At 38.6% G+C, this 17532-nt stretch overlaps 1 protein-coding gene across 1 annotated transcript in view; it reads right to left on the bottom strand.

The window, feature by feature from the left end:
• The window catches only part of lmbrd1 (LMBR1 domain containing 1), a 167346-nt gene that overhangs the window by 62091 nt on the left and 87723 nt on the right, over positions 1 to 17532 (bottom strand). Inside the window, exon 8 of the mRNA XM_084076736.1 lies at positions 568 to 693. Within this exon, the coding sequence (XP_083932862.1) occupies positions 568 to 693 (126 nt within the window). The remainder of the gene's footprint in view (positions 1 to 567; positions 694 to 17532) is intronic.

Genomic DNA, 17532 nt, shown 5'->3' with positions numbered 1-17532 from the left:
CTCCTAAATCCCAACAGTATTCTGAAAAACCTATGTTTCTATATCAGCGGTGCTCAATCTTTTTCATCTCAAGGACCCCCAAAATGATTTGTATTTGGCCGCCGACCCCCATCTCAAAATATCTTGTTCCAGGGACCCCCCAGAAGCAAAGATCTGAGTTAAAAATGTTCGCTTTAAACAATATATATTCAAAAGATTTGCACACATTTTCACGATTTTTCAAAAAATAGCAGATCTGCAAGCTCATAGCGCGGCACTCGGTGCCGCGCTATGAGCTTGTATATCTGCTATTTTTGAATAGCCGAAGTGTAAAATAATGTTTTTTTAGCTCAAATAAAAAAATGACACAGATGCGTTCCAGGTCTTAACGGATTAAACTCTTGTTTTGCAAGCAATTTCATTATTTTCTCTCTCTCTCCATTCTCCACTTATTTTTCCCAAGCTATTGCCTTGCCTTGAACCGTTGTTTATTTCATACACTCTCTGTGAAGCCGGAGCTATCTCAAGCTTTTTTTATATATTTTTTTCCCGTTCATCCAGTCAGTGGAGAGAGAGAGAGAGACCAACCTTGGCTTTCAGCTTTTCAATCTGGTGCTCGACATCCTCGATGTCTTCGGTGTTCTCCAGGCGCTCGTACACCACGCTCCGCGTGCCTTTTATCAGATTCAGAGGCAGCACCGACATACCGTATGCCTGAAAGACACAAGAGCAACAGCCATTACACTCAAAACACATTGTAGGCAATTCTGTGTGAAGGCACACACACACACACACACACACACACACACACACACACACACACACACACACACACACACACACATACATGTCTTGGTACACGTACTGTACTTGAGTACAATTTTGAGGTACTTTTACTTTACTGGAGTGTTTCCAATTGTCCATACTTTTACTTCTACTCCACTACATCTCAGAGGCAAATATTGTGCTTTTACCCCGCTACAATTATTTGAAACCTTCAGTTACTAGTTACTTTGCAGATATAAATGATTACACTATAAAACATACATTAACCACTTTAGCCCTATCTTATACATAGGCTATTTGAAAATAGCCGATCTACAAGTTCACAACGCGTCGCATCGCGACGCGTTGTGAACTTGTAGATCTGCTATTTTCAAACATTTTAGTACTTTTACTTTTGGTACTTTAAGTACATTTTGATACCAATACTTTTGTACTTTAACTCAAGTAAATTTAGAATTCCGGACTTTTACTTGTAACAGAGTACTTCTACAATGCCGTATTGATACTTTTACTTAAGTAAAACACTCGAGTACTTTTTCCACCACTGCGTGCCTGCATACATCCATCCATCCTCCCACTCACTCTCTCAGTAACAAACACTCTTGATTCTGCGTTAACACAGTGGTTGTCCAAACGTTCTGATTTCAAGGACCAGTTTGATATGATTGTTACCTCCGCCGGGGGAGTCCCAATCTACACAGTACCATCCTCAATGTTCATTTCAACTCTGTGTACAAAATAGAACAACTGTGAGAGTGCAGAGAATGGAACACGGCCATTTTGCACACTCTCAGCGTTACAGATCCATTTAACCCTTTAAGACCTGAAGCCGATTCTACAAAATTACTAAATTCTAGCAGTTTTTTGAAAAAAACGTATGTTACTATGTCAGTGGTTCTCAAACATTTTCATGTCAAGGACCCCAAAATGTATATGTATTTGGCCGCGGACCCCCATCTCAAAATATTTTGTTCCAGGTACCCCCAGAAGCAAAGAATAGAGTTAAAAATGTTCGCTTTAAACAATATATATTCAAAGATTTTCACACATTTTTCACCACTTTTCTAAAATAGCAGATCTACAAGCTCGTAGCGCGGCACTCGGTGCCGCGCTATGAGCTTGTATATCTGCTATTTTTGAATAGCCAAAGTGTAAAATAATGCTTTTTAGCTCAAATGAAAAAGTGACACAGCTGCGTTCCAGGTCTTAATGGGTTAACACCTCAAGGACCTCTGGGGGGTCCCCGGACCGCACTTTGAGAACCACTTGTGTAACACATGGCGTTTGAATAAACCAGGATAAGCACACACATAGAAATTCATATTAACGTGCCTCGCCTCCCCGGGCTATATCATTTTTTGGAAGAAATTAATAATAAATAATATTAATAATACAAAATATTAAAATGGTGCAATTTGTAATTGTGTTGGGGGGTTTTTGTTGGTGAAATTGCAGCAACCATTTTGTGTGGATATGACATTGGGCTTGTATGGACGGCCCTGGTGCAATTTATAGCTTAACAGTGCCCCCATGTGACAGAACCGGTCCCCCCATCTAAGATCTGGGGACGTTTCTAGAAAGGGAAGAAAGTAGAATGTAATGGGATGTGCAGATACAAGATCGTAGTTAAATTAACATACAGGATTCTTCTCTTTCTGAAATTAATACAGATAGATGAGGTGATGATATACTGAATGATGACAGACAGATAGACAGACAGACAGACAGACAGACAGGCAGAGAGACAGACAGACAGGCGACTGAGACAGATAGGCAGACAGATAGATAGAGTGCATTTGGAAACATCCTGTTAGGCACGATATGGTAAGTTTGAACTTTAATTAAAAATGATGGATATTTCAAGAGAGCCTAATCAACACCCATTCCCGTACCAATCTGGCGCCCGTGCAATTTAAGGGTTTTTAAAATAAAATAAAACCTTCAACCCTGTCAAAAAAATGCTAGCTTACTTTTTTTAGCCACTGAAGATTTTTTTTTCCCCAGCAAGGGGAAACGTTGTAGAGCTCATATTTTTCTAAAACAACTTTTACTCGTTTCTGAGTGTTAGGTAGCATTAACCCTTTTAGACCGGGAACGTATCTGTGTCATTTTTAGATTTCTTTGGCTATTTAAAAAAAATAGCAGATATACAAGTTAAGGCGGCATAAGGCGGCACCGAGTGTGATTGAAAAATCATGACAAGTTTTTGCAAATATTTGAATAATTACTTGCTAAAGCGAACATTTCTAACTCAAAGCTTTGCTTCTGGGAATTCTACAAATGTCTTCTAAATCCTAACAGTTTTTTGAAAAAAAAAAAAACATATGTTGCTGTAATATCAGTGGTCCTCAAACTTTTTTCATGTCAAGGACCCCCAAAATGATAATGTATTTGCCCGCGGACCCCCATCTAAAAATATTTTGTTCCAGGGACCCCCCAGAAGCAAAGATTTGAGTTACAAATGTTCCCTTTAAAAAAAAAAGATATATATATATATTGAAAGATTTGCCAAAAAATAAATTAAAAAATCGCGCTCGGTGCCTCGCTATGAGCTATTGTAGATCTGCTATTTTTGAATAGCCCAAAGACATTCTTCAAAATGACACACAGATGCGTTCCCCCGGTCTTAATGGGTTAAGAAAGTCACATGGGATACTAAGTCAGGCTGGACTATTATTAGTCTGTGCTGTGGATCTCTGCTATGGGCGATGTCGCCTCCTGCAATGAATCATGGAGCTCTTAAGGCCGAAGCATGTCCCGAATATCAAACACGCTCATAAAAGGAAAACCTGTCCCAGATCCCGGGGAAAGCAGCACTCCCCCCCCCCCCCCCCCCCCCCCCCCTTCCAACGCACCGCTTGGTAGACACGCCAGAAACACACAAACCCAAAACACACTCAGCAGGAAACCTATATACTTAGTGCAGACATAATCATAAGTGCTTGTTAACCCTTTAAGACCGGGGATGCATCTGTGTCACTTTAGATTTCTTTGGCTATTCAAAAATAGCAGATATACAAGCTCGTAGCGCGGCACTCGGTGCTTGTAGATCTGCTATTTTTGAAAATTTCGTGAAAATGTGTGTAAATCTTTGAACATATATTTTTACAGCAAACATTTGTAACTCAAATCTTTGCTTCTGGGGGTCCCTGGAACAAAATATTTTTAGATGGGGGTCAGCGACCAAATACATATCATTTTGGGGGTCCTTGACATTGAGCACCACTGATATAGAAACATACGTTTTTCAGAATACTGTTGAGATTTAGGAGACATGTAGAATCGGCTTCAGGTCTTAATGGGTTAAACTTGTTGTAAAAATGTACTGTGATCAGTAATAACTAGGACTAGGGGCCTCTCGCGTGCCGTGGAGAGAGGATATGGATGTGTCAGGGTGAAGGGTGTGGGGGGGGGGGGCTGAAATCATTCAAAGAGCATCATGTGACTGAAGAGAGGGAAGAGAGAGAGAGAGAGCGAGAGAGAGGGCCACCGACCGGACCTCGACACAAGCCTCCTCTTTGTCCTCCTCTGTCTACTGATGAAGGGAGGGAGGGGTGTATGTTAGCCCTGACGTGTTGCTTACACACTTTTTGATTGATAATAAATTACAATAACAATTTAGCCATTTTTAGGCCCTTATCCAGAGAGGCTTACCAGTGTGAATCTTTAGTAAGAAGAGCAGTGGTGTAAAGTAACTAAGTATATTTACTCAACTACTGTACTTAAGTACAATTGTGAGGTATTTTTTACTTTACTGGAGTATTTCCAATTTTCTGTACTTTTACTTCTACTCCACTACACCTCAGAGGCAAATATTGTACTTTTAGTTACTAGTTACTTTGCATATTATAAAACCTACATTAACCACGTCAGCCTTATTTGACAGGCTATTTGAAAATAGACGGTCTACAAGCTCACAGCGCGTCGTATCCAAACATTTTAGTACTTTTACTTATGATACTTTAAATTAAGTATATTTTGATGTAAATACTTTTGTACTTTTACTCAAGTAACATTTTGAACACAGGCCTTTTACTTGTAATAGAGTCTTTTTATTTAGTGGTATTTACTTAAGTACAAAATGTGAGTACTTCTTCTGACCACTGAAGAGTAAGCATGAAAACATAAACGTAAATAGTTACATAAGTAGAAATGTCAAAGAGAACGATGTGGCGCTTCCAAGAAACCAGCATACCAGGTAAACATCAAACCTAGCATTGTGTCTGAACAACATGCTATCTAACCAGCCACCACAGGGCACCACATACAGTATGAACACAATGTGCTGTCATTAAAGGGAAGTAAAGGTTGTAATAGGCTCTATTCACAGCAGCCATATTATTATTACATTCACAGGTGTTACCAATGATAATAATGAAGGCTCTGTTCCATTCTGGTCAAACAGAGTCAGGGTGCTGATATTGTGCATGTTGGCTCACTGGAAACACTGCTACACCAGTGGGTCTAAAGTTGGGGTCCAGGGACCCTCATGGGCTTCCAAATGGCCCCGTATGGGTGTGTAACTCTCAGAGTTATGGGGGTCGTGGAAACCACTGTGCTACTGTACACTAAATGGAACAGAGCCTTCATTAGTATCATTGGTAACACCTGTGAAGGAAGTGATAATATTGCTGCTGTGCATAGAGCCTATGGGAGTGCCCCACATATCCCACTTTTAAGCCCTATACAGTATATATATACTTCGCCATATTCAAAATAGCAAAATAACCCGTCTTCAATCTCACAATGGGTCACATTGCAATGTGTTGTGAGCTGGCAGATATGCTGTATTTGCAATGTATGTGTTTATTTTATTAAAAATGGGAGAACAAATTCAAAGAAACCTTTTGAATTGATTTGATAACGTTTGCCCAAAATAATATCGCCACTTGTGACGTTTCTGTTTTGTGTTAACTGCCTAGCCGTCTATAGCAGTGGTTCTCAAACGTTTTTGTGTCAAGGACCCCAAAAATGATATACATTTGGCAGCGGACCCCCATCTCAAATATGTTGTTCCAGGGAACCCCCAGAAGCAAAGATCTGAGTTACAAATGTTCGATTAAAAAAATATATAAAATTCAAAGGTTTGCACAAATGTTCACAATTTTTTTTAAATAGCAGATCTACAAGCTCAGTGCCGCGCTATGAGCTTGTATATCTACTATTTTTGAATAGCCATTAAAATTATTGTGATGCTATATTAACGCCTTTTGCTGGGGACCCCCTGGAACCCCCCGCACCCCACTTTGAGAACCAATGGTCAAACACAGGGTTGGTTGGTCGGTATGTATGCATTTGTGTCCCTACAAAAGTCGACCAATCACAGCCAAACTACACAGCTCAGCTGACACTGCTACACGCCATTCACTGCTTCAGACAATTAACATTAACACGCTGGCAACGCAAAATTGCACAGCTAGTAACTTACTAAACGTAGTGACAACAGATTGTACACAGGGACGCCAGGCTGTTATTAGACTTTAAAACAGATTTTCATTAACATTCTCTGTCCCTCCCTATGAAATAAACAAAAACAAAATAATAATAATAATAATAGAAATCAAACATTAGCATTTGGTTCACCATCTGAATGTTTTAAAGCTCCTATTATTATCCATAATTAAATAATCTTTTCATAAAAATACTTGGGCGTAATGATAGACCATCTGTTACGCTGGAAAGACCACATTGAATGGCTGCAAGAAGACAAGACAAATCATTTATTTTCTTTGCCGCCTTTAGGTCCTTGGGGCCAGTTGATAAATTCTTGTTTTTTTTTTAAAGTCTGTGATTATGAGTTTTCAATACAGTATTGTACAGTTGTGTAAGTACATGTACTCAAGTACCGTACTTAAAGGTAGGGTAAGTGATATTTTTTGGTTAAAACAAAAAGTATTTTGTTAAAAGGTTAAAGTACTATATTCTGATAGTAATCATTGCTATAGAGTGTTTGTTCAGTAACAGGAGTCTCCCTGTCTCTCCAGCTCTTTAATACAGAAAATACATTTTTCGGTAGGTGTCAAAATCTCAGCCAATCAGGAGAAAGTACCCATTTTTAAGCTTCATTTTTATAGTGTTCCAGTTCCAATTTTGCCTGCTCATTTCTTAGTGTCATCACTTCCAATTTCACTTGTTTAATCTATATCCTGATTGAGTTCTCTATCCTGATTGGATAAAATCTGAAATGAAACTGAAAAGAAAATAAATGTTCTGTTTTATACAGAGCTGGAGAGACATGGAGACTCCTGTTACTGAACAAACACTCTATAGCAATGAGTACTATCAGAATATAGAGCTATTTAACACTTATTTTAACCAAAGAAAATCACTTACCCTACCTTTTAAGTACAATTTTGAGTTTTTGTTTTTTTTTTACTTTACTGGAGTACTGTATTTCCATTTGTCAATACTTTTACTTCTACTCCACTACATCTCAGAGGTACTGTAAATATTTGACCTTTACTCCACTACAGTTATTTGGAAACTTTAGTTACGAGTCACTTTGTAGATTTTTTATTATTATTATAAAACATACATTAACCACTTCAACACTTTATATACTAGCCGACCTACAAGCTCACAAGGCGTCGCTTCCGCGATGCATTGTGAGCTTGTAGGTCTGCTTTTTTTTTAAAGATTTTTTTTGACATATTGTGGAATGGGACCGTCTGCAAAACGAGTACTTTTACTTGTGTTACTCATTCCCTGCCTGCCTTGGTAAATCAAAAGCTCAGACCGCCAAAGACGTCTTTTGATGCCTGCTGTGTGTTTTTTAGTTTTTCCACTAGATGGCGCTCTTCGCTAACACACGAGTGACCATTTCATCCTCAGTCACACACAGAACCAGGAGGTCACGTGATCGCAAGATTCAAGATCGCAACAAAGAGGCTCTATTCACAGCAGCCATATTATGAAGACATTCACAGGTGTTACCAATGATACTAATGAAGGCTCTGTTACATTCTTGTCAAACAGAGTCAGGGTGCTGATATTGTGCATGTTGGCTCACTGGAAACACTCTGCTACACCACTGGGTCTACAGTTGGGGTCCAGGGACCCTCATGGGCTTCCAAATGGCCTCTTACAGGTGTGTAACTCTGAGAGTGTACAAATGGAACCAAATGGACCCGTAAGGGTCCATTTGGTTCCATTTGTACACTCTCAGAGTTATGGGGGTCGTGGAAACCACTGTGCTAGACTAAATGGAACAGAGCCTTCATTAGTATCATTGGTAACACCTGTGAAGGAAGTGATAATATGGCTGCTGTGCATAGAGCCTAGTACTAGGTTTGGTGATATTCTATATTGTCTGAATCAGCTTTGTTTGTGTTTGTTTACGTGCTAAAAGAATAACTTTGAGAGCTGCTTTACCGTACAATGTAAGTCAATGAGGAACATATTCTACATTTCGAATCAATGGAGCAATTATGTTTTATTTCTTGTCCACCTTTGGAGTTACATCATGGCAAGGTAACTACACAATTATTATTTTTTTTGTGGCGTTTCAAATGGTGCTACTAGGGATACCAGAAGATGAATCTTCAATATAATACTAGCATATAAAAGAACAAAGAAACAATACTCAATACCTCTTTCGATACCATAGCAAGAGAAAAGGCCTAGGCACACATTACAGGATGTGTTATAAAATGCAAGCAAAAACGATAATTAGATTTGATGGTATAATTCTTAAATTGGATGCATTTGTATACAAGTAAAATGACTAATTGTTATAGTATGTTGACTGCTGAGCACTATTGTTTATGTAATACTATTTGAGGCAATATATTCAATTAATTCCTACAATGGAATGGATGGCAAAAATAGAAAATAGAAATTGTACGGTGACTGCACTAGCTGAGAGGAAAATTGAGAAAATATAGCTTTGGTACTTTCGATACTACTGATTAACACATATACTGCCAATCCCGAGATATCTCGGGACATTAAATCCACCCGTTACCTGCGTATCCCGAGATATCTCGGGATCGTCTTTTTATGTGGTTTAATAACGAAAAAAAAATGTTTTGGTACCATCCTTGATTTTTTTTTTCCCCATGACGCTTCCGACCCATCCTATGAGAACATTTCCGACAACCGTTTCCGGTTCGTTTTTTATCTTGAAAAAACAGTTTTTCCCTGGTTTTGGCTAAAGATCATGGTTTTCACACGGTTTAAAAAACGAATGGTAAGCTCCGGTTGTATTTTCTTTTCTTTGATCGACGAACGGTTATCCTCTTTGTGTTTAAAAACGATCTGATAGCCGATCGGAGGCTAAGCTAATCTAAGATGGCCGGTGGGGAAACGTCACAGCCACGTCACAGTCAAACGGATATGACGTCTGCAGCCTCTTTCAGCGGCCGATACCACAGCAGAAGAGAAAAAAAAAAGTGTAAACATTATGAGGGCTCGTACGTCCGTCGTTGCTGTTTATAAACACCATCCGATCGCGGATTTTAATGGATATAATTTTTTTGTGAACGGTTCAAAAGGCTATATAACTCAAAAACGCTGGCAGTGGGTGAGTACCTTATGAATAAACTCTGGCAGGGAATGTGTTAATATTAGATTAATACTTCGGAAACCCTATGTGCAACTGTAATTCAAGAAAAATGACAGTCTAATAATAAAGTATTATCATCATCATAAATGAAGGTGGTTCAACGCACTGTGTTTCTATAGTGAGATACTGGATCTGATCAAACTACAAAGCAGTGAAAGCACATATACCCACATTCCTATCACAACATGTTGTGAACTTGTAGATCTGCTATTTTTGGTGTGTGACACCGGCACGCACCTAAGTATAAATCAGGCTTAACCCATTAATACCTGAGGCCGTTTCTACAAATGCCCACTAAATCCTAACAGTTTTCTGAAAAACGTATCGGTGTTGCTAAAACTTTTTCATGTCAAGGACCCCCAAAATGTATGTATTTGGCCACGACCCCCATCTCAAAATATGTTGTTCCGGGGACCCCCAGAAGCAAAGATTTGAGTTCAAAATGTTCGCTTTAAAAGTATGTTTCAAAACGTGTAGATCAGCTTCGAAATTAGAGATCTGCTTCAAAAATAGCAGATCTACAAGCTCACAACTATGAGCTTGTACATCTGCTATTTTGGAATAGCTAAAGTATAGGACAAACTCAGTGTTGTACTATTCATACAATTCATTTCTGATTTTCATTGTATATTAACTGTTGTTATTGTAAAGCACTTTGTGACTTGTTTTTGAAAGGTGCTATATAAATAAAGTTATACGTTATTATTATTATAAAATAATGGTTAAAGTGGTTAAAATCTAGAATGACACAGATGCTTTCCCGAATTTAATGGGTTAACCCATTGAAACCTGAAGCCGATTCTACATGTCTCCTAAATCTCAACAGTATTCTGAAAAACCTATGTTTCTATATCAGTGGTGCTCAATTTTTTTCATGTCAAGGACCCCCAAAATGATATGTATTTGGCCGCGGACCCCCATCACAATATTTTGTTCCAGGGACCCCAGAAGCAAAGATTTGAGTTAAAAATGTTCGCTTTAAAAATATATAAAAAAAAATATATATATATATATATATATATATATATATATATATATATATATATATATATATATAAGATTTGCACACATTTTCACGATTTTTCAAAAATAGCAGATCTACAAGCTCGTAGCGCGGCACTCGGTGCCGCGCTATGAGCTTGTATGTCTGCTATTTTTGAATAGCCCAAAGTGTAAAATAATGCTTTTTGGCTCAAATCTAAAAATGACACAGTTCCAGGTCTTAATGGGTTAAGTACTCCCAGCTTGGAGTTGGTAACTCGGCCACATAATTGTGCGCCGTCTTGGCCGTTTGGTAGATAAGTCCGAGATTGTCTAAGATTGGCTTAAGTTTGGATAAACAGAGAAAGCTGTACAAAGCTGATTGATTCTGCACGACCTTGCGAGTGCATCTTGCCAATGTCAAGTCTGCCGCTCGAAAATCACAAAGGGTCGTTTCTGGTCAAGCTCTTCGGTTTTGATAAAGCGGTCAATAGGGCTGCGCGGACATGCTTTCTCCACATCAGACGATAATAAGACTTTTTATACTGCATTCTGAAGAGACTCACACCCACACTTTTATTTATTTTTGAACCATATTGCGAAGCCTATTATGTACATCTTTGACATAGTGTATGAATGTATTAAACAACAAAAAAATCCAATGGTCAATTTACTGTTTCTAGGCGTTCTTGACTTTTTCTTGGCAATTGCTTTGGGAAAGAAAAAAAATAAGATGTTCTTTCCCTTATTAAAATGTAGCATTCGCAGTAGAAATGCATTACATTTGGATTAACCCATTAAGACCTGGAACGCATCTGTGTCACTTTTTGATTTGAGCTAAAAATCATTATTTTACACTTTGGCTATTCAAAAATAGCAGATATACAAGCTCATAGCGCGGCACCGAGTGCCGCGCTATGAGCTTGTAGATCTGCTATTTTTTTTAAATCGTGACAATGTGTGAAAATCTTTAAATATATATTGTTTTAAAGCAAACATTTTTAACTCAAATCTTTGCTTCTGGGGGGTCCCTGGAACAACATATTTTGAGATTGGGGTCGGCGACCAAATACATATAATTTTGGGGGTCCTTGACATGAAAAAGTTTGAGAACCACTGATATAGAAACATACGTTTTTTCAGGAAGCTGTTGGGATTTAGAAGACATTTGTAAAATCAGGCTTCAGGTCTTAATGGATTAAAACCATCAGTTTAGAAAGGCGAAAATAAACAATGTTTTTGAGAAATCCAGATTCAATTAGTTTTTCATTCAAAATACAATTTCCAATTGCATGCTTGCATAGCGGAAATGAAACAGGATCATAATTGGGCAATGAGTCAGCCACGGTCACCTCAACCTGAGGACCATTCTGAAACCAGCTTCTAAATCCTACCTAAGTTGTCTGAAAAAACATACAAAAACAACTCTCGGGCGGAAACCTCATACTGTATGTCCAAAACTGTTTATTAAGGATTCAAATTCAAGAGTAGCAAAAGTAGCAGATCTACATTTCGAGCTTGTAGATCTGCTACTTTTGATGCTTTTGTACTGTCACTGTAGTATGATCAAGTAGGGCGTTCATTTACGAAAAAACTCCAAAAGTTAAAATATGGAGATAACAGGTTTCTGCCCGACAACAATGATATACAGGACACAGCAACAACTAAAATGACACAGAAGCGTTACCAGCTTGAAAGGTATAACGTATAGGTGTAACAGGTCTAAATGGGTTCATATCTGTATTCAAACTGTGATTTTTTTACTTAATGTCATATGAGGAGAAATGACAACAAAAAATCATGGAATAGAGTAGTTAAGTGGCATGAACTATTTAATCACTTTAGCCCTATTAGTTCCCCTGGGCTCTATACTAGGCCCCCCCTCATGTTTTCCCTCGACACTAAATATCAATTCTTCACCGAAAACATTTTTCGCCGAACGTCTGCCCCAAAAATAGGGACGCTAGGGTTCAAGTGGTCAAGCCCTACATACTTTTTATCATATAGCTTAATTTGTCAATCTACAAGCTCAACATGAGTCACAATGCGACACATTATGAGCGTGTAGATCGCCTATTTCCACTTTTTTGAAGAAAAACTATAATTTGTTGAGGATTTTTTGATGACTTGAACCCCAGCATTCCTATCTACACGTTGTGTTGCGTTGTGAGCTTGCAGATCGGGTATTCTTGGCAAAGAGATTTGAGGCCCTATTTTCGCCAGTGCCTTACCCATTATCCCTAAACGTCTTTGCCATTTTTTTTTTTTACTATTTTTAACCTATTAATACCTGGAACGCATCTGTGTCACTTTAGATTTCTTTTGCTATTCAAAAATATCAGATATACAAGCTCATAGCGCGGCACCGAGTGCCGCGCTACGAGCTTGTAGATCTGCTATTTTTGAAAAATCGTGAATTTTTTTTTTTTTGATTTAAAAAAACAAAAACTGTTAGGATTTAGACAAGTCTTAGAAGCGGCCTCAGGTCTTAAAGGGTTAAAAACATTTTCAAATAGTTCAAATAGCCAATCTACAAGCTCACAACGTGTCCATGGCGAAAACAGGGCCCTTGGTGTAGAGTGGAGAAAAACAAAGCGTACTGTACCAACTAAGTACAGTTGCAACTCAGGCCCGTTCAACAAAGCATAGAGGGGTTAAAGTGGTTAAGTGACACCTCCTCTCATTCATCCTGCCCCCACCCCCCCCCGCCCCCCCTCATCTCCCCAGGTCAATTTAGAGGACCATGATTAGATGGCCTGAGACATTAATCTCTTAAACTTTTCGTCCAACATCAGCATCTTAACCCATTAAGACCCGGAGCGCTTCTGTGTAGCCACTTTAACCATTATTTTATACTTTGGATATTCAAAAATAGCAGATCTACAAGCTCATAGCATTATGAGCTTGTAAATCTGCTGTTTTTGAAAATCTTGAACATTACGTGTAAATATTTGAATATATATATTTTTTTAAAGGGAACATTTGTAACTCAAATCGTTGCTTTTGGGGGGTCCGTGGAACAAAACGTTTTGAGATGGGGTCGGCGGTCAAATACATATCATTTTGGGGGTCCTTGACATGAAAGTCAAGGACCACCGATATAGAAACATAAGTTTTTTTTTTAAACTGTAGGATTTAGAAGACATTTGTAGAATCCCCAGAAGCAAAGATTTGAGTTACAAATGTTTGCCTTAAAAAAAAGTAGCAGATCTACAAGCTTGTAGCGCTGCACTCGGTGCCGCGCTATGAGCTTGTATATCAGCTATTTTTGAATAGCCAAAAAAATCAAAAAATGACGAAGTCACAGATGCGTTCCCGGTCTTAATGGGTTATAAGGCTGACAATTTAAGAGCAAGAGAAAGGTAGGCGCACGACACAGAGAGCCATGAGGCCCATAAGTCAACATGCTAGCCCGGGCTTTTAAATCAAGCCAAAAGGACTCCACAATGATGCACGAGAGACTGCAGACACAGGCCAGGTGGGGTGTGCAGGCTTCTCCTCGTCACAAATAGTACACGCATATACACTTGGAAGATCAAACTGGGAGACAACAACATACATTAACCCATTAAAACCTGGAACGCATCTCTGTCACGTTTTGATTTGAGATTTAAAAAGCATTATTTCACACTTTGGGCTATTCAAAAATAGCAGATATACAAGCTCATAGCGCGGCACCGAGTGCCGCGCTAAGAACTTATAGATCTGCTATTTTTGGAAAGAATCGTGAAAATGTGTGCAAATCTTTGAATATGTATCGTTTTCAAGCAAACATTTTTAACTCAAATCTTTGTTTCTGGGGGTCCCTGGATGAACATGTCTTAGATGGGAGTCCGCGGCCAAATACATATAATTTTGGGGGTCCTTGACATGAAAAAGTTTGAGCACCACTGATATAGAAACATACGTTTTTTTCAGAATACTGTTGGGATTTAGAAGATATTTTTAGAATTGCCTTCAGGTCTTAATGGGTTAAAGACCAACTGCCATGCCAGTAATCACATTATACTAGTCCATCTCAAAGGCTAATGCTACGTTTTATCTAATAAGGAAGAATTTCAAAGAGTCCTCCTATATCAACCCGAAAACCCTTACCCAAAAAACAAAGTGTTTTTTGATCAATAAAACCGTTAAACTGCTTGAACCCTACAGTATATACTTAGTTGACCAGTGTCTATACTTTCCCTCCTTTCTTTTTCCCTCTATACCAAATCTCTTAAGAAAGAAATTGCCTAAAATAGCCAATCTACAAGGTCACAACACGTTGCGGTTGTGAGCTTGTAGATCGGCTATTTTCGCCTATTATGGCATTGCCCAGAATAGCGAGTGTGCTGGTCACGTTGAAATTAAGGCAAAACGCAATCCCTGGTTATGAAAGAGGCCCAAAAGAACACATGCTCGGTTTTCAGTCTCTCTATAAACACATTCCAAATAAATTATCTTTAAAAGGTGTACCCTATCACTGTTCTGTAAAAGACATCTCTTCAGGAGGTGTTTTTGTAGCCTCGGGATGGCAATTCATTTGCGCTGTTACCGACGCAATCTGATACTCTTTTTTTTTTTGTTCTTAAACAACTACTATATAAAAGCCGTTTCAAGTGTATCTGCCAACCCTCCAAACACTAACATTGCATTTTCTACCTGATGAGATTAGGTTCGTGAAGCAGCTACACTGCTTTTAAGTGTCATTTAAAAACAGATGTATCCATGATTGTGTTGTTTTACTTGCCTTGATTGTTTACACTGCTTGTTTTAATTCATTTTATTCATCCAATGTTAGTCTCTCTCATCATTATGGTTGCTTAAGTAATTGTGGATTGTTGTTTTGTTTTTATACAGTTTTCTTTCTTTTTTTATTCTATAAAGCAATCTGTAAACAATTCTGTAAGGCAACTCTCTCGTTTAGGCGCTATATTGTGAGACAAATTCACAAATGCAATTCGCTCACAATCTGAATCAAATTAGGGTCTGATTTATCAAGGCAGCAACCAATTATGCAATCAACGAATGGGACCACCTTATACAGTAGTTGCAGTTATTTGCATGTGAAGCAGAGGTTCCTGTTGTAGGATGGAATTGTCCTCAAGAAGCCCTCGACCAGTTCAGGATGAGAAGAAAAGCTAAATTCAGTGATGGTGAAATCGGGACACTCAGGTGGTGCAGGGGTTTAGCATAACACATTTTTTTTGTAAAAATATATATAGTATATAGTTATTGTGAAATTGATGTGTCAATTACTGCAATTAAGTAACACAATTTTGGAGGGACAGAAGTTCTCTCAGTTGGAATGCAACTCCAACTGAGAGAGAGATAATTTGGATGACTATCACTCATAACATCAGTAAATGCATTAGGAGGAACTCCTGCAAAGAGATGGCAGAGCACACGGATGTTGGTGCCATTACATTAGATGAGATTAGATTAGGTACCTTGCAAACATTCATTGAATGTTTGCATTTCTGTAAATGTATTAAAAAAAACGACTACTCCCGTTTAGTCTATTGAAAGTCTTTGTTGGATACGGGGGAAATTATGTGTGCGTTGTTTGTGCACCAAACAATACATTCAACAGCAGGTCGCACAAAACAATGTGGGCTGTGATATTCCAGCTGTGGTGGCCTCTTGTAGATTCAAATGATCCAGATGCCAGATAGCGTAGAGGTGCACAGAGCTCGACTTGCTATAGGATGGAGCGGGAACGTTGGCTCAAGGTCGTCTTTGATTTCTTTCCAGTTAGAGTATTTATTGTGCGACTGCTTAACCCATTGAGACCGGGAACGCATCTGTGTGTCAATTTTAGATGTCTTTGGGCTATTCAAAAATAGCAGATCTACAAGCTCATAGCGCGGCACCGAGTGCCGCGCTATGAGCTTGTAGATCTGCTATTTTTGGAAAATTCGTGGCAAAATCTTGGATTATATATTTTTTAAAGCGAATATTTGTAAAGTATTTAGTTCCAGGAACCCCCAGAAGCAATGATTTGAGTTACAAATGTCAATAAAAAAAAGAAAAAAAAAGAAAAAATATATATATTTGCACAACTTTTCATGATTTTTCAAAACTAGCAGATCTACAAGCGCATAGCGTGGTGCCGCGCTATGAGCTTGTAGATCTGCTATTAACGAAATCTAAAAATGACACACAGATGCGTTGCCGGTCTTAAAGGGTTAATCTATAGGCCATGTGTTGATAATTTCTAGATTATATCGGTTAAGTCTTCGAGGCCCATCGGCTCTCTGTGTCTCCCTTGCTGCAAATTACTGTACTATCCTAGCATCCGGGTAGCTCAGTCAGAGAGGAGCACTCGCTCTAGGACCATAAGGCTCTGGATTTGATCCCAGGCACTGCCAACTCAGCGTACGAGTAGCATTGCTTGGGGAAATAAGACCTGTGGTAAGTACTGGGAGCTGATAGTGGCTTTGGCGCTCCACCTCAGCAATCCATGTCCCTGGGATCTAGAGTACATTGAAAAGGGGATAGACACCCTCGTGCTCGGTAGGGCTGTCACCACATTTTGTGTTTTTATCGTTGAACACTGGATTTATCATGGATAAAAATTACATTTCTGTTTGTTTAGGCTTCGAAGTTGCTCAGATATGACAAAATATACAAAGAAATGACGGACATAACTCATTCACTGCCAATGGCGTCTTTTGACGGATGTTTTCAGTAGGCCCACACCGCCAATGACAATGTCTTTTTTTTCTCAAAGGAAATAGGAGATAACGCTATCCAAAAAGTTGCTGCTCCATTCACTTCAATGTTAAGAAATAAACTGAGCAAAAAAACAATTTCTTCCTGTGTTTTACCATGTCTTTTTTTGTGAAACATGCTATTCTCAAACATCAAACAACAAATGTCAACCGCGGAGCCCCCCCCCCCCATCAAGAAAAATCTAGGTCAAAGCCAAGCATGCTGCCAAATAAAGTTCACCTGTGGACTTGATGAACTCGATGAAACGGTTCCTGAACGCTTGTACGTACGTTTGTATAATATCATCCCATATGACAGGTGTTACGTTTTCTTGTTACATTTTCATTCTATTATGTATCCAGTTAGCATTTAAAAAAAGTTAAAAAAAAAATCTTTACAAAGTATGTACTTAAAAGTAAGATTGAGGTACTAAAATACTGCAGGATGTGTTTATTAATTTTGAAGAATCAGCTTTTTAAAAGATAGCCTGCTACATTCTGTATACTAGTGGGGATTTTTTTTTAATGAAG

This window comes from Gymnoscopelus microlampas (assembly GCF_963454915.1).
Source record: "Gymnoscopelus microlampas genome assembly, chromosome: 13".
Taxonomy (NCBI): Eukaryota; Metazoa; Chordata; class Actinopteri; order Myctophiformes; family Myctophidae; genus Gymnoscopelus; species Gymnoscopelus microlampas.
Note: the sequence above shows the minus strand (reverse complement) of the source record. Positions and strands in the feature narration are given on the sequence as shown.